At 28.6% G+C, this 18,532-nt stretch overlaps 3 protein-coding genes across 8 annotated transcripts in view; 2 read left to right on the forward strand and 1 right to left on the reverse strand.

The window, feature by feature from the left end:
• Nucleotides 1–2,874: 2,874 nt before the first annotated feature.
• LOC116426481 (uncharacterized) lies at nucleotides 2,875–6,450 on the forward strand. The gene is made up of 6 exons (XM_076370018.1): nucleotides 2,875–2,967; nucleotides 3,161–3,444; nucleotides 3,938–4,187; nucleotides 5,749–5,932; nucleotides 6,021–6,358; nucleotides 6,427–6,450. The coding sequence occupies exons 1-6, from the start codon at nucleotides 2,875–2,877 to the stop codon at nucleotides 6,448–6,450; spliced, it is 1,173 nt and encodes a 390-aa protein (XP_076226133.1).
• Nucleotides 6,451–6,742: 292 nt separating this feature from the next.
• On the reverse strand, nucleotides 6,743–15,244 carry LOC116426668 (uncharacterized). Its single transcript, XM_031975941.2, has 12 exons — nucleotides 12,353–15,244; nucleotides 12,135–12,278; nucleotides 11,974–12,062; nucleotides 11,445–11,678; nucleotides 11,211–11,361; nucleotides 10,927–11,139; nucleotides 10,642–10,852; nucleotides 10,377–10,570; nucleotides 9,380–9,639; nucleotides 9,111–9,294; nucleotides 8,681–8,956; nucleotides 6,743–8,160 (listed from the first exon to the last, which is right to left on the reverse strand). Exons 1-12 carry the CDS (start codon nucleotides 15,080–15,082, stop codon nucleotides 7,780–7,782), a joined length of 5,067 nt encoding a protein of 1,688 aa, XP_031831801.2. The 5' UTR covers nucleotides 15,083–15,244; the 3' UTR covers nucleotides 6,743–7,779.
• A 262-nt stretch (nucleotides 15,245–15,506) lies between these two features.
• LOC116426667 (uncharacterized) overlaps nucleotides 15,507–18,532 on the forward strand; it is a 28,928-nt gene continuing 25,902 nt past the window's right edge. For all 6 annotated transcript variants that reach the window (XM_076369998.1, XM_076369995.1, XM_076370000.1 and 3 more), the window contains exons 1-2: nucleotides 15,507–16,601; nucleotides 17,413–17,604. The gene's annotated coding sequence lies outside the window, so the exon portion shown is untranslated. The remainder of the gene's footprint in view (nucleotides 16,602–17,412; nucleotides 17,605–18,532) is intronic.

Consider the following 18,532-nt stretch of genomic DNA (forward strand, 5'->3'; position numbering starts at 1 on the left):
TAAAGATAAATAAATGAGCTCGAGCATATATTTATACAAACGCGTTGAATACATATGTTTAAAAGTTAGGAATAATTATTTGGTCAAACGTTTTGATAAAGAAATATTGTCTTCGGAGGAACATAGTAATTTTAAAAGTCATTCGCGCTTCACGTGAGATTACGCCACTGATTCACTGACAGTTCTATAGAATGTGAGAAAACGCCATTGGTTAACTTGCCTTCAGATTCTGAGAAATATACCTATTGTATATATGTATGCGTTCGCGCAAAAAGTGATCGCTCTAGACATCAAACTAGTATAATCCAATGATTTATATTTAAAAATTGTTAGTACGCCATTTATTTTTATTTTAGATTGAAACCAGATACAATGTTTACTGAATGTTGAATTATCTTCTTGAAAAACATACAACTCACACCAGAAATCTTGAATTTAATTGTATGTATGTGAATATGTACATTCATTTGTCCACAAAATGTTTCGAGAAAATTTTGGATCATTTTCTGTATTTTACAAACAAAGATGAGAAATTCGCATATGTTGGATATAAATATCCTACCACTCCACTTCTTTATTATTAGTATACGTTAATTTACTTATTTATAAAAACAGTGAGCCTCGTATGATCTTGACCTTTACATATATTGTTAAGGTCATTGTTCTGAACACCTAATACTTTAAACTATTTGACGATAAATGTTGGTTTAAAAGCTATGACGCGTCAAAGTTTCGCACCGCGATCAAAATTTTCGTCTTCACTTTCATTTACTAAAGTTGTTTCTTACAATACGTGTGCGTGAGCTTCATTTAGATAATGGAGATTGGTATTAGTGGCTCCAGTTTTTCCAGGGTGGGGCTGCAAACTCCACTCTTCCCCGTCCAAGCTTTGATTTTATAATTGTTAATAATTATATCAGATTCGAAGAATTTCTGCAATTATGAAGTAACAATGTGGATAAGCAGAAGATTACCTCTTACTCTGCACCTTCTTCCTCTCTAGGAAGACTAGCCTTACTAATATTATACTATTTAGGATTTTAGCATAATTTAGGATATTTTTAAGAAACGTGAATGCGAGAATGAGTGTAAGCGAAGGGCAATAAAAGAGAAAAGCCTAACGAGTGAGGGAAAGTGGCCTGCATAACGTCGCAGACTTAAGATTTCCAGTTCGGCTTTGGAGGGGTGCGTTTGAGAGTTTATTGAGGATGCGAGTAAGAAAAATGATTATGGGGGAGAGAATGATTTTTTAGTGTGAAAGAAAGTCCGTGCCCAGAGAGAGTGGTACGTTGACCTTCGTAGGAGTAAGTTGTCTGTTGTTTTAGTTGTGTGTTCCTTTAAACATTATTTGTTTTATTATTAATAAACGCAGTTATTCATTAAAATTTTCTATATCCCCATATATTATCCCCGATCCACACACACACACACACACACACACGCGCGCGCGCGTGTCTATTATTTAAATTAAAATATGTAATTTCTATATATTATGCAGCGATAATATAAGTATTTTTTAACTGGGCTTTATATTTAAGTTAATTTTTGTATGAAAAAATGTAATATTGAACTTTATTTATACATGGAAGGAGAGAGGCGGAGCCAGTCCCGATCTGTATTACCTAAATGAAGTTCATGTACACATATTATAAGAATCAACTTTAATAGATGAAAATAAAGACGAAAATTTTGTTTGCGACGTAAAACATTAATGCTTCATAAATTTAAACCGATAATCAGTGCCAAGAAGTCCAAAGTGCTAGTGTACAGAACAATATATGTTACAATAACGTAATTTAACAATATATGTGAAGGTCACAAGGCCATATAAGGGTTACTGTTTTTGTAAATAATAATATTTTTGCATAGATCTCAGAAAAATAAGGCTAACCGGAAATTACTCAGAATGATGACCTTGACAACGTATTTCAAGGTCATTTAAATCGGTGAGAACTCACTGACGTAAATAATTACCAAAGATTCTTCTAGCGAGTCATTGTAGAAAATTCACTTATTTATTTACGCCTATTTATCCGCGTTATTATTCATTTACACTGTTTCAATTACAGCTAGGTATTACACTGTTGATATTTGCACTCCGGATGTGTCATTGTCATAAAATTAATTAAAACAAGTGGGAGATTTGTTTATTTAACCATCGTAATTCGATAAATATTTATTTTTTGTTGTAAAATTGAATTCTTTTTAAAAATTTCTTAAGTGCTCAAATTTAGTGCTCGAATCTTACAATTCGCTATCGTCAAATTTATTTATATTTGCAATTATAGTTTCGAGGTATTTAAATTTTTGTATTATTATCGATTAGTAAACGAATCTTTATTAATTTCTTCGTTTTTTGGTGCAGATTTCATTGAAAAAATGCAATCGTTTTTGCAAACTTTTAAAATATGGTGTTCCATATCAAGTGCCCTTACACCTATGCTTAAATATCTTATAATTATTTAAAAAATTTTCTTAATAAGAAAGGGAACATATTTCATCTATTAAAAAGAGAAATTTTAATTTTTAATTTTACATATCATAAATTATATCACCTATATAAGATTAAAATATTAATTATTGTCGTATATCATATGAAAATATTTTTAGTATTTCTAAAGTTACAATTATTTGCAAGTGCAATCTCTTTCATTGTTGTATTAATCTTATTTTCTAATTAAAAGTGTTTTAATTGAAAATTCTTAGTGATGAAAATATAATTTTATTCAACGTGAACATAGCAATTCTACTGTTCTTAAATAGTCTACAAAACATTAATTGTGCTTTGTTTTATATTTTTAACAACCTAAGTGAAACCTTATTCAGACGATAAACACTTTAAATTGATCGGTAATTTTGAGGTTTCGTTATGTCATGGACATTTCCAAAACTTGGCAGAAGTATAAGCAAGAAATAAAAACGTGTCTGTGTTTTTCTGTGATGGGACAGAGAAGATTTAGGATTTCAGTAATTTATACAATAGATCATCTATGTTTCTATTGCCGTATGAATAGACTTTATTTTTAATAATTGGTAACATCATACTACATTATTACCAATTATATATTAAAGAAATTGAAATGTTATTAGACAAGATGTGTTAGTAAATTATTTTACCGATTGACTTCATAATTTAACAATCAACAATCATAATTTTGAGATGGGTACCCTTATTGCTTCTCCGGAAGCAGGAGATGCATTGGTTAACATCATACCACAAATGAAGGAATATTGTATCACTGGTAACCACTCAAAGAACTTTAATTATGAAATGTCAGGAAGGGACAATATTGTTCGTAGAAGCTTAATATGCTCATTTGATTATAACAATAAAAATGATACAAATGAAAATGACTGTGAAGGAGGACTACTGATGCAAAATGATATATGTGATGAAATCAGCAGTGATATAGTAACTGATACTTGTCAGTTTCCTTATTATAGGTAACTTCTATCATTATTTTACAATACCTAGTGTACTAATATATAAAGTTACGATATTATAGGTAAACTACGTTGAATAAACCACAATAACATAAAACTTTGTATAAACTTTGAAAGAGACTTTACTTTCTTTTTAATTTAATAAAATAACAGTTAACATAACGTTGACGCCGGGATGTACCATCGGTGGATCACACTTGAATGTGGTGTCAAACAGTGTGTACCATCAAATATATAGATCATTAAATTGACTTGGTATTTGGTACAAATTGCCATGCAAATTTTCTCAAAATTTCCGGCGTCAACGTGTTAAATTTTGTATTAACTTTTTGGTTTCTTCAATTAGCCTGTAAAAATGCAAATTCGCATAAACGTCTATATTTTAATTATAAATAAATATAAATTTACATTTTATGATATATTATCTAATTCTTGTTTTTTAACTTAATCTTCATGTCATTATAATAATCAATTGTATAAACATTTCTTATAGGAGTAGTAAGCACTGTACACAATGTTCAGATACGGTCTTAGTAAAAGATGTGGGTATATCATGCAAGCTTTTAAGTCAGAATGGTCATGAAACATCTATTTCAGAAACAAAAAGCTATTTAGTTGAACAGCTTAAAAGAGAGTACAGTGATTTGTTTAATATTACAAATAAAATAACTGCGTACACAAAAGATATATTACAACATTTATCAAAGAAAGACCAAAAAAAACAGGGATTGTTCCAAAACTTGGTATTTGTATTACATTAAATTTTGTTTTGTATATGTAATCAATAGATTTTGGATCTTCATACAAAGTCAACACTCTTTTTTTAATACATTAGACAGACAGGAACAGAAACGAAAACGTACACGTAATACATATAACCGATTAATAAGAAAGTAAAAAACACACTGGACTTTTAAATAAAATAATCATAGTTTCCGTTTTTGTTCGATATTAATTTAAATATAAATATTTTCTAAAAATCTGACACATTTGAATTACATTTATCATCTTTTCTGTAGTTTAACACGATACGCCATAACTAGACAATTTGTAATTTTTTTCTACAACAAATTGTTTAACTTGTTTAGATGTCTGTCCTGCTCATCGATTTCAATGACCTTGAAATATGTTGTTAGGGAAGCCATTCCGAACAGCTTTTTCTTTTTTATATATACTGTCACATTTAGTTCTTAAGAGGATATTCGCAAAAAATATGTCCGGAAAAGGGATGCTATCATAATTAATTAGAAAAAGGACAAGCTCTTCTATAACCTTGACTTTGATATATATTGTTAAGATAATTATTATGCGTACATAACATTTAAAATTTGTTGACAGGGATTATTGGTTCAAAAGTTTTTAATGTTTCGCATCACGGTTCACAAGTTTTAAAGCATTAAAATTTCACATTACCTTCAAATCCTTCTTGTTCACCTTCACTTAACACGTTGAATGCCATGGGGGTCACCGGTGACCCCCAAGCAAATCGAATTACTATAATTCACTCAATTAGACGACGATTATTCGCAAACATTTCTATATTATAAATAATGCTCCCCATTGCGGTGACATTCAGTTTGATGAAGGTGCTATGATAACAATTATAATTGGATTATAATCCAATTCGGTCAAATGATTTAATATTGTATTTTTTCCATTTTGTGTATTTTGCTCTATAAAATCGTGCGGCGTTCAAAGTGTTAATTATTGATGGCTTTTATAATACACAGGTACATACGAGTTTCATTTAGATAACAGAGATTGGTTTTAGTAGAACTAAAACAGCTTTATTTTCAATAGTATTTTCAATCCCCTAAGCCCTTAATCCCTTAATCATTTCATAACTGGAAACTTCCTTACAATTTGATAGGATTATTGACAATTATAATGCGATAATGTGGAGGAACGGAAGAGCAGAATATATATAATACCGGTTTTGATTATCTAAATGAAACTAATTTCGATATATTATACGAAATAACTCTAATAAGTGAAGAAAAACAATAATATGCCACATATATTTTGCGTGTATGTATAATATATATATGTAGGATAAATCTGTTCAAAATGATGTGTTTGACAACATATTTCAAGGTTGTTGAAATCGGTGAAGAGAACAAACATCTAAATATTTACCAATTGTTGTTACAAAAAATTAATACATAAATAGAATAAATGGTAAATAATCACTTTAAGAAGAGCAACTTCAAATTATTTTTCAAAAATATATGAATAGTTTTTACTTAATTTGTATTACTTCTTGGTCATAATTATAATATCTATTAATTTTATTTCACACCATAGGTTTCTTCAAAACATGCAGTAGCATCTCAGTATGTAAATAGTGAAGGTAATCTTTGTTTGAAGTTAAGGCTCTTGAATAATACTGAAACACAATCTACTCGCCAAACCGTTAAAAAATATAATGATACAACATCTCACAAAGGAAATATTGTAGAGAAACCAAAAAATGAATATTGTAATTTCTGCGGTTTTTCTACAACATATTAAAATAAGAATTATAATTTATTTTTTATTTATAAGATGCTTAATAATTGATTATAATTATTTTGTAGTAACGCGTTTGTATACGACGAAAAATCAGATTGTCTATAATACCAAACATAAAAAAGAAGCTCAAACAATTTTCCTTGGTAGAAAGGTGAAGACAAGTACATCAAGTTTTTCATCACAGAAAACCTCTTCTATTTACAATTATTTAACGATGAGAAAAAGAAAATCATCAAATGAAATGTTAAAATCTACATTAATAAATAATTATAAAAATAATGATCATAAAGAGCATTTAAAACAATGTAGTTCAATTACATTCACTAATTGGAAAGAAATTTCGAAATCTAAACAGTCAAAAACTAAAATACTGTCCGCCAGTTCCAATAAATCACGTGCAACGGTTTGTTTACTTGTTATTAAGTTATTTAATTATATTAATAATTAATATAATTCTTTTGCTTTATTTAGCTAATGATAAGTAGACACATGTGAGAGAAATGTAACTGTTAATTGTAATTAATATTTATTTAAGAAAAATGAATATTTATTGCAATTATTTAGTTTAATTTTATATAAAATTAACTGCATTGTTATACATTATCTCAACGTTTTTTGTGTTTTTTATTAAAATTTTATTCAATTTTTTAAATATAATTTTACATTTTAATTCAAATTGATTATTATTTTAAATTACAGATCGAAATGAAAAGACTAAGTTCTCAAACTCAGTCCTTCAATTATAGAAATAACAACGTACCGAATTCAAAGTGTCATACTATCAATATTCGAATTATAAAACATAATAAGAAGATATAACTTTTGTACATGCCAACATTACTTGCATGTTCATATTTAATAAAGATTTTTACATACTTTTCATTTTCTAATTAAATTTTATTATATCCAAAATAAATATATTGAAAACTAATAATTTATTGTCTTCTAATAATTATAAAATTTAATTAATTGTACATATGTATATTTATTTCATATTATAATACTTTTAGGTACAAAAAACAAACAAGTATAACACTAAATGTACTAAATGAAATTAAAGTTTACATAATTCAATAGAATTTATAATACTTATTTTAATAATATCTTAATACGTTGACTACCACTAGCGTCTTGAACGTTTTATATATCACTTATTTTATCGTAGCAAAGATAAATGTAAACAATTAATAATTATTACCTTAAGTTACGCTATTAACTAGTTACTTATGTTATTAAACATTTCTCTTTGACTTCAATCATTTTAGACGTTGTAATTGTTTTCAAACAATTAGGAAGTATTAGTTGTCAATAACCCCCGTAGTAGACAACGTATTAAGGGTTACTTTTTAAACATCTATTTGTTTCGGAAAAATCGACTTTAAAAATATGTACATTGGTATAGCTTACTTTCATTATAAATACAAATTAATTTACATTATTTAAATATAAAAATATAATTAAGTATAATTGATTGTTATTCTTTTTCAATACATTCTATAAAACTAAATGCTCAAAACTAGAATTAAATAGTATAGTATAACTAAATATGTAAGTCCTTCAACCTAGTTTTATACAAATTTCTTAAAATAATATATTACATAAAATTGTTATAAATTAACTTCAAATGTTTATATATTTGTAGCACAAATAACGCTTTTATTTTTTGTATAATTTAACAATTCTTTGATAGAAGAAACAATTACCCCCTGGCTTCTATTCCATTAATCAGTCTATAAAAAATGTAAATTAATCTGAACATTCACAGTCGTATTATAAACTGATAGATTTCTTTAAATATTAAATTACAAATAATCCTTCAAATTATCATCTAGAATTGTCAAAAAATTTTGTACGTAATGACATGTGCGCTTTTGTTTGTTTCACAGTTGATGTTCGAACAGGTGATTGAAAGTCTACTGATACTCGTTTAGAACTATTGAGCACAATAGGAGACAAACTCGATGCTTCACCATAACACTGTAATCTCTCAAGTCGCTTTTGTATAGCAATAGACTTTACTGATGTATTATTCACTAAACTACTTTCCGAAGTCTCTTGAAATGTGTAATTACAATCTTTATTTGATGAAATTTTATCCAAATGATTTTTATCTGGCGTCAATTGGTCCGAAGATCTGGTTATTGACTTCTTACGTACTTCTTCTGAAATTTCTGCTGCACACTTGGATACATATGAACTGGTATCCTAGAAATCATACATTTGATACCATGAAAAATTATATTTATATAGTAGCATACAAACTATAATACTATAAAAGTGTATAGTAAATGCAGGCTATAACCAATCAGTGACTCTTTTAAAATCAGTCTCAAATTAATATAAAATAGTAGTAGTTAAAAGTAATAAAGCTAGAAATAAAGTGAAGTAAATCATTTATTAATAAAAAAGATTGTATTTTCCAATTGTACATATGAAAGTGAAATAATTGCAAAAAAGAATAACAAAAAGATCTAAGAATGAATAGCTAAAACTACGTGCAAAAAGTTAGAAAGGAATAGTAGAAAATATTAATTAAACAAAGAAAGACTTACGTTTCATATAAAAAGAACAGAAATAACTTAATTCACCTAATAGCGTTCGTTCAAATAATAACATTTCTTATGCGTGATAAATAAATAATCCTAAATTTGACATAATAAATATGTCTACACATTTATGGAGTTATCACTAGGAAAAATAAAAATAAATATATTTTTTTGAATACCATGATTAAACATTTCAGTGCTTCAAATGGACGTTGAAGATGATTTTGTTTAGGATTTTGTGTAAAGCTGCTTCGTTCTGTACAATACGCCATAGGTAAATTCCATAATGCAGCTCGCCGCCATTCTAAATTGCTACACGCAACGGGAGATCCTATAGTTAAGATTTCTGCACATCCATAAGAGGAAATACCATTCCAAAACAATACTGATAAATAAGAAGACTCAAAATTTGCATTCGGATGTGCCAAATATGCAGCTTGAAAATTTTTCATACCCTGTAAATGTGAAAAGAAATTGATAGAGTACAAGTATTCATTTAAGTTTTCATCCATAAATTTATTATTTTTAATAAAAGGTATGATTTTGTAACATCAAGCCACAATATTAACTTATATACAATTTAGTAACAAATAAGGAATATATACTTACATATGGCTCATTTCCAATGTAAACAACAATTCCAACTGTATCAAATTCTCCATAAGCTGGATCATAGTTGAGCTTATTTATATCATATAGTGGTGTATACATTCTTTGAGGATAAAGTTTATTAGATGTATTAATTTGGTTAAATACTGCATTCCGGTTGGCAGTTAGTTGCAAATCAATGCCTCTGTTAAAATAAAAATAACATATAATTATTAAATCGTAATGAAAGAAAATAAAAAAATAAGTAAAATAAAAATATAAAATAAAACCTTTTAACAGAGGGTGTAACATTACAAACAGATATGCAATTTCCTTCCTTTAAAATATCAGTAATCTCTTCACTTGGCGACCAGATAGAAAGAATAGCAGTTGTTTCTTCCTCAACTACTCGAATTTTTAAAACAGGTGTAATCTGTCTTGGAGGAGGCAAGCTTTTTTGTAATCTATATTCTAATTTTTGCCTGAAATTTTCTTCCTCCATACGACATTTATTCATCAGCTGCTCCTTTTCTTGTTTTGAGAGAAATTCCTATAATAAGGTGGGACATGATATTTCTGACGAAAAGTATTCACTTAAATACGTATTGGAAGTAAAAATGTTCAATGAAATAATTGTTTTTATATGACTAAAATATTTATATTAAAATAAATACATTGTATCTTTATTAATTTATTTTTTGTTTTCATGAAAATAAGTAAAAATTTCAAAATTCACGGGCCTGTATTTTAGAAACAAATTCAAAACCAGTAAGGTAATGACTTAAGTTCCTTCAAATATCATGTGCATTATATCATATTTCATTTTTAACAAAATCCATAATACCATCTATAAAAAGTAATCGAATTAGCATATAATGATTCATATATATTTAATTACTACTTAAATACTGTCCACCCATTCATATTGTTATAAATTCAGTTTCTCATTTGAATTTATAAATATCTTCATGTATAAAATTTGTATTTTCTATAGTTATTCGTAACAAACTATTACTACTAATATAGACATTGTATTATGCATCTTTTATAGAAACTTTCGACTTTGTTAGTAAAAGATAGTTTACAATGTAGTCTTTTAAATTGTTGAAATTACTGAGAATATAACACAGCATTAATAGATGTATTTAAATCAAAAGCAATTTATTGATAAACTGAAGGAATAAAATGGTGTGCAGAACTTATGTAACTAACGCATATGTTGCTTTTATACATTACATAATAATGAGTGATTTCATATTAAATATAATTTTTAATTTGAATCTATACCTCTTCAAATAATTTCTCACGGTCTTTGGTCCACTCCATTGCTGCCAAATCAATACTGTCTGGATCTGAATTGCTTTGTCTTTTTTCCATATAAAAATGTTTCTCTGCTTTTGCATAGAACGATTCTATCAACAATCGACATTCTCTTTCATAAACAATATTAGCTTTTTCCTCGCATCTAGCATTACGGAAAACTAAAATTTGGAATTAAATAAATAATTACATATGCCATTAATGATCAAAATATTAGGATTCTATATCTTACTAGATTCTCCAGAAGATGTTTTTTCATGATATAATATTGGATATACTCTCGCAATGAGAACTTTAATTTTTCCAACTAAACCTCCATATGGACAAATACTTTTTAATTTTATACACATTGGTCCTGAAGGTCCTACATATCCTAATTTTGTATCCCATCTTGCTCTTCTTGTTGAATTTGTGTGAATTTTTAAACAAACATTATCTGGAACCTATAAATTAATTACTTGCATTGTAAAAATAAATATCTTTCATAACGAAATTATTTATGAAAAATTGTATTTACTTCTAAAGGTGAACATCCTTGATCACAATGTAGCAATTCAGATCCATAAGTAATCAGTTTTGTCCCTTCTTTCACTTTACCTTGTATAATATTGTTTTTCATTGCTTGATCAATAGTGGCTTGAATACTATACCATCCATCTGTTAATATTAACTTCTTTGACAGTGGCTTTAAATGATTTGAATTTGTGCTAACAGCAGCCGAATTATCAAACTATAGAAGAAAATATACAAAATTTTATTTAAAATACTATACCGTTCTGTATATATTACAGACGAAATTACCTCAATAATAGATGATACGCACAAAACCATTCTTTTAGATGCGATGTCATCTTTCTCTAAAATTTTTCGTAATGCTGATCTCTGAGATCTATCAATTTCTCGATCGTAACGATACTTTAATTCCATCATCACTCTAGCTGGAGTCAATGCTCTAAAATAAATCCTTATATATTATTATAAACTTAATATATTTTATTATTAGTTCCAATTTATCAGCATAATCAAAATCTATACCTTGGTAAAAGGATAGAAGTAAACCTTACTCTATCCATTGACCCTAATTTCCAAACAATCCATCTATAATGATTTTCTACCCATCCAGTAGGCAATAAGTTAGGATCCACCCCTGGACTTGCTAGAAAAGATCTTTTAATCTCTGATATTCCTACATAACCGTTTTCATCAAGAATCAAACATGCTCCATCTGCCAATTGTATACCTTCGATATTATTTTGTACAGTGGTCTGCCTAAATACAGTACAAATTTTTTCAGGAACAATTTTTAATTCTACTTCTATAGTAGAAAATCTCCAATTAAAACTTGTTAATATGAACATAATAAAAGAAATAAATATCTCTTTACCAAATATTAAATACTTATACATAGTATTTGGTCACTTTTAATATTCTAAATAAAAACTTTACTTAATACCTAAACATTTTTTATTTCACATAATTACTATGTTGTTTATATGAAAACGACTATTTTATTGTGTTTTCTTTGCCATTAAAATAAGAGCGACCTATGATTAAATTTTCTTACCCATAAAAATCTGAACATCGAAATTTATATGTTACAGCATTTTCAGCTGTTAAGTCCAAAATCTCAGGTGGTAATTTTCGTTCAATAAGCTAATAAAAAACAATTACAAATTGCAATTATCCATTTAATTTACGAGTAATTATAACCAGTTCAATTATTACCTCCTTGCATGTACATGGAATAGGTACATCCTCTTTGCTAATTTCTCTCCAAGATATTCGATTATTACAATTAGTCCTGTGAAAATATAATGTACCAATTGTTGAGCGTGGCTTGGTTTTTTCTTTCAATTTAACTTGTGTTTCCTGTAAATATGATATCAAATGTCAAAAAGTATAAAATATTATTCGAATTCTTGAAACATAAATTTTATACCTACTTGTTCTACAGCAGTTTGCAAGCGTTTTTCTAATATACTAGCAGATTCATTTATGAAATCTAATATTAATTGTGTGTCACCAAATTCATTGACAACAGAGGTATCATGTCTTTCTATATTATTCATTGATTCTTGATTTTTTACTAATAATGATGTTTCTTTTTTTACACATAAATCTGAATTTAAATGTTTATCTCTTAACTGGTTCGTGTTATATGTACAAATGAATTTATTCTCCTTTCTGTCTGCAGTATATGTATGTTTTCTTCGAGTGCCTACATTTTTTCTTTTTTTAAGAACAAATTGTCCTCCTATTACAGGACTCAATTGTATATTTGTAACACCATCGTTTTCCTTATTTTGTGCAGGAGAGACCCATTGATTAAAGGTATCTGAACTGTTTTCATCTGCTAAAAGTGCAACTGCACTTTCTACAATTTCATGCGTAACTGAAAGATTATTGTCTATAGTATTATCCTCTTTATTTTTCTCAGTGTTATAAATGTTGCTCCTCAATTCATTAGTGGCACTGCCTGAAAGCATAAGCTTAAAGGAAGGTGACTCTCGATTCTTTCTATCACTGTTTTCTGAATGCTTGCAAACAGTCTTCTGCACCTGAAACTGGTTACTAAACCGTAACTTCTTAAATTGATTAGATATTATTTCCTTGCCAATAGATGTGTCATCCAAATCTTTAATCTTGCGTTTCGGCAATGATTTATTTAACAATGGATCATTGTTACAATTTTCTATAGTTCTATCATAAAATATTGCTCTTGCTTCTAGTAAATCTTCTTTCCTAATATTTATATTTTGACCATTTGCAGTTTGAAATTTGGGCATTTCAGACATATTAAACATAATTGTGTCTTCTTCATCATTAGTAAGTACTTGTTTATTTTCTACTTTACCCATTTCCAATGCATGAACTGTATTATTGTTCACAGAACATAAATTTAATAACATATTTGAATCTTTTGAAGAATGATTTGTAGTTATAAGATACTTATCACCCACAGCTTGAAATTTACTATTTATTCTATGTATATTATATTCAGTATTCTTTTTTCTTGTACTATCTTCAAATTGCATAGCATTTGTAGTATGCATAATAAGTTCACTATCATTTTCTTCCACATCATTGAATTGCTGATTCGCCTTGAATAAAGCTTCATTGGAGATATTAATTGAACCACCTTTGGCAGTTTTGAAGCCACATGAACCAGTGATATTCTTTGCAGACACTGCTCCTTTATCAGAGAATATGTCTTTTTCGTTTAATAATTGTTTGTTCATTATATTACTATTCTTATTTTTCATAGATTCATATGGATTATTTGCTGTACACGCAATAATTTTATCATTATCTACTTCTATATCATTGAATTGCTGATTCGCCTTGAATAAAGCTTCATTGGAGATATTAATTGAAGCACCTTTGGCAGTTTTGAAGCCACATGAACCAGTGAGATTCTTTGCAGACACTGCTCCTTCATCAGAGAATATGTCTTTTTCATTTAATAATTGTTTGTTCATTATATTACTATTCTTATTTTTCATAGATTCATATGGATTATTTGCTGTACACACAATAATTTTATCATTATTTACTTCTATATCATTGAATTGCTGATTCGCTTTGAACAGAGCTTCAGTGGAGATATTAATTGAAGCACCTTTGGCAGTTTTGAAGCCACATGAACCAGTGATATTCTTTGCAGACACTGCTCCTTCATCAGAGAATATGTCTTTTTCATTTAATAATTGTTTGTTCATTATATTAATATTCTTATTTTTCATAGATTCATATGGATTATTTGCTGTACACGCAATAATTTTATCATTATCTACTTCTATATCATTGAATTGCTGATTCGCCTTGAATAAAGCTTCATTGGAGATATTAATTGAAGCACCTTTGGCAGTTTTGAAGCCACATGAACCAGAGAGATTCTTTGCAGACACTGCTCCTTCATCGGAGAATATGTCTTTTTCGTTTAATAATTGTTTGTTCATTATATTACTATTCTTATTTTTCATAGATTCATATGGATTATTTGCTGTACACGCAATAATTTTATCATTATCTACTTCTATATCATTGAATTGCTGATTTGCCTTGAATAAAGCTTCATTGGAGATATTAATTGAACCACCTTTGGCAGTTTTGAAGCCACATGAACCAGCAAATTTCTTTGTAGCCACTGTTCTTTCATCGGAGAATATGTTTTTTTCATTTAATAACTGTTTGTTCATTACAGTACTGTCCTGATTTTCTGTAGATTCATATGGATTATTTGCTGTACACGCAATAATTTTATCATTATTTACTTCTATGTCATTGAATTGCTGATTCGCCTTGAACAGAGCTTCAGTGGAGATATTAATTGAACCACCTTTGGCAGTTTTGAAGCCACATGAACCCGTGAGATTCTTTGTAGACACTGCTCTTTCATCAGAGAATATGTCTTTTTCATTTAATAACTGTTTGTTCATTATATTAATATTCTTATTTTTCATAGATTCATATGCATTATTTGCTGTACACGCAATAATTTTATCATTATCTACTTCTATATCATTGAATTGCTGATTCGCCTTGAATAAAGCTTCATTGGAGATATTAATTGAAGCACCTTTGGCAGTTTTGAAGCCACATCTATCATTGAATTCCGTTATACTTTCTGCTGTTTTCTTTGAAAATATAACTCTTTCATTTAATGGTAACATGTTTATTACATTAATATGTTGATTCTGTATAGTTGCATACGTATTATTCACTGCTGTAGGGACAATAATTTTATTATTATCAATCTCTATGTCATTAAACTTCTTAATTGCCTTAGTCAAAGCTGCATTGGTAATACTACTACTAAGAGTTTTGAAACCACATATACCACTGAGTTATTTTGTAGCATTTGCAGTCTTTCTGGAAAGTGATACTCTTTCATTCAATAATAGTTTGTTAATTATATTATTATGTTGATTCTGTGCAACTGCATATGTATTATTTATTTTATGCACAATAATTTCACTATTATCTTCTTCTATGTCATTAAATTGCAGATTTGCCTTGGACAATGTCTCATTAGAAATATTAAATTAAACTTTTGATTATCCAATGTATAATACATTTATTAGTTTCTTTATATGTGTTATTGTTAACGTTCTGCGCTGCCTTCAATAGAGTCTCATTGGAAATATTATTTGTATTGTTACCAGCAGATTAAAAATCAGAATACATAATATAAGCATGATCTGTAACATTTTCCAAAAATAATGATTGATGCGACATGATTTACCTGGTATTAGACAAATGTATTAGTTTCTTTTATAACTGATATTCATGTTAACTGGAGTTTTATGATGTATGCGTATATTCCCATTTATTAAACTCGTCTTTAAGTGATGAATATATTAAACACCTATCTGTTGCTTTTTATTCGTAACTTTTCGACAGTTTTCACATACACTATCTTTCGCATTTACACTGATTTCACAAATCATATCATATGGTGCGTATTATAAGAAATTGGAACTTCCGCCATCTAACAATAAATTGAAGAAAGTATTCAAGTTCAGCCACAGACTTAAGATGCGTACAGACGTTGCACCTTATGGGGATTTTTGTACAATACAGGATTTTAGGCTTGTAGCAGGAATCTGATTAGCTTTATACTTCATTTTTGCTATGACTGTCTCATATGATTTATCAACAATAAATTTATAAGACGCGTACATTTAGACAATGGAAGTAGTATCTATTCAATAGAACTTCATGATAATGCAGTTTTCATTAATTCACAAACGCAAATATTTTTATAAATACATTTACTATATAAATTACAGGTATAAAATTCAACTTATCTTAAAAATATTAAGCGTCTAGGAGAAAATCTAATTCCAGCATACGATAGAACATGTATATATATATACACGTTTACATATAATTATTAAGTCTCCCCTATATATATATATATATAATTTCGAGATATAAAGATAAAAAATTTTTACAAGAATTACGCTTGTATATAAACTGTTTGGTTCAAATGTTCAGTTCAAAAAAAGAGTCAGCGAAGCTATAACGTAAGAGTGTAAGAAGTGGGGTACGGATAAGAATTACAAATCCTCCACCACTGCAAAATGATGATTAGTTCTTCGTACTCTGTTACGTTGTTCAGAGGAAAGAGCGTGATCTTGTGCACACGAATATATATTGCGTAGTACGACTTACATTTTTATTATATAGGTAGGAAAATTTGTACTAACTGCATATACATGTACATTCATTAATTTCATTCGTTTATTAACACATGAAAGGATTAAATTCAGTTACTTCGAATTATCGTTCCAAAACTGAAATATATTATCAGAAAGTGGAAGGAATAAGTCTTCAAAGTCTTTAAGTGATGAATATATTAAACACCTATCTGTTGCTTTTTATTCGTAACTTTTCGACAGTTTTCACATACACTATCTTTCGCATTTACACTGATTTCACAAATCATATCATATGGTGCGTATTATAAGAAATTGGAACTTCCGCCATCTAACAATAAATTGAAGAAAGTATTCAAGTTCAGCCACAGACTTAAGATGCGTACAGACGTTGCACCTTATGGGGATTTTTGTACAATACAGGATTTTAGGCTTGTAGCAGGAATCTGATTAGCTTTATACTTCATTTTTGCTATGACTGTCTCATATGATTTATCAACAATAAATTTATAAGACGCGTACATTTAGACAATGGAAGTAGTATCTATTCAATAGAACTTCATGATAATGCAGTTTTCATTAATTCACAAACGCAAATATTTTTATAAATACATTTACTATATAAATTACAGGTATAAAATTCAACTTATCTTAAAAATATTAAGCGTCTAGGAGAAAATCTAATTCCAGCATACGATAGAACATGTATATATATATACACGTTTACATATAATTATTAAGTCTCCCCTATATATATATATATATATAATTTCGAGATATAAAGATAAAAAATTTTTACAAGAATTACGCTTGTATATAAACTGTTTGGTTCAAATGTTCAGTTCAAAAAAAGAGTCAGCGAAGCTATAACGTAAGAGTGTAAGAAGTGGGGTACGGATAAGAATTACAAATCCTCCACCACTGCAAAATGATGATTAGTTCTTCGTACTCTGTTACGTTGTTCAGAGGAAAGAGCGTGATCTTGTGCACACGAATATATATTGCGTAGTACGACTTACATTTTTATTATATAGGTAGGTAAATTTGTACTAACTGCATATACATGTACATTCATTAATTTCATTCGTTTATTAACACATGAAAGGATTAAATTCAGTTACTTCGAATTATCGTTCCAAAACTGAAATATATTATCAGAAAGTGGAAGGAATAAGTCTTCAAAGTATTCCTTTATCGCGTCTTCAGGAGTACGATTAGAACTCCATTGTTAAACAGAAGTAGAAAAGATCAACTGATAATAGAAACTTTATGTGCTATGAACTTTTATGTTTTTTAATTTTCGACAAGTTTCCTACTGCTTGTTGTGTTGTATCATAATTTTTAACGTTTACTGATTGCAAAATCTTAATTTTACAAGTACTAATTTTACATGTTCACGATTTTCTATATTTTGAAACATGCTTTCCTTAAATTTTGGATTTAACAAAATTGGCAGAGAATGTAGTTCTTATTTCTTGCGCACGGCCGTCCACTCTATACGCCGCTAACTCGCTGCGAGAGTTGTTACTTAAAAATATTTTAATACTGATTCGGGGATAGCCGTTAAAATCCCTCCCAAAGAGGAGACATGTTTTTATAAAGGAGCGCGCAGCGTTTTGAAGGCCATTTATTTTACGCGCGGTCTCCAAGTTACGTTACTTAAGACCTTCAATTCACACATGGTATCGTACCGTTACATTTTGCATAGTTCGAAATAAGCTCTGCTGTGTAAGCCTGATTTGGATATTTCTTTTGGGATAAAAATCCAATGTTCAATCACGTTCCTTCATATCCTATAACTGGCCTTCTGGTGAAAGTATAAAGGGCTGAAAATTGATATACATATAATGCTTCGTATGAGTAAACTATCAAAGAAAACTTTCTCCAGAAAAATCGGTCTGAGCATTTTTTCCCCCTTGCGCCATAGTGCGGCGGTTATTTGCAATTATACAGAAAAAGCTT

The sequence above is a fragment of the Nomia melanderi genome, chromosome 8 (assembly GCF_051020985.1).
Source record: "Nomia melanderi isolate GNS246 chromosome 8, iyNomMela1, whole genome shotgun sequence".
NCBI classification, from domain to species: domain Eukaryota; kingdom Metazoa; phylum Arthropoda; class Insecta; order Hymenoptera; family Halictidae; genus Nomia; species Nomia melanderi.

Bases quoted from the DNA above. Each gene is read 5' to 3' on its own strand.
- LOC116426668 (XM_031975941.2), bottom strand. From the start codon at position 15,082: ATGTTACCATTAAATGAAAGAGTTATATTTTCAAAGAAAACAGCAGAA. The intron at 12,063-12,134 runs GTAATAATTGAA...GTTTTTTATTAG, and splicing joins TTCCATGTACATGCAAGGAG to CTTATTGAACGAAAATTACC. The intron at 11,362-11,444 runs GTATAGATTTTG...GATTTATTTTAG, and splicing joins ACTTCTATCCTTTTACCAAG to AGCATTGACTCCAGCTAGAG.
- LOC116426481 (XM_076370018.1), top strand. From the start codon at position 2,875: ATGGACATTTCCAAAACTTGGCAGAAGTATAAGCAAGAAATAAAAACG. The intron at 5,933-6,020 runs GCGGTTTTTCTA...ATTATTTTGTAG, and splicing joins AAATGAATATTGTAATTTCT to TAACGCGTTTGTATACGACG. The intron at 6,359-6,426 runs GTTTGTTTACTT...TGCTTTATTTAG, and splicing joins CCAATAAATCACGTGCAACG to CTAATGATAAGTAGACACAT.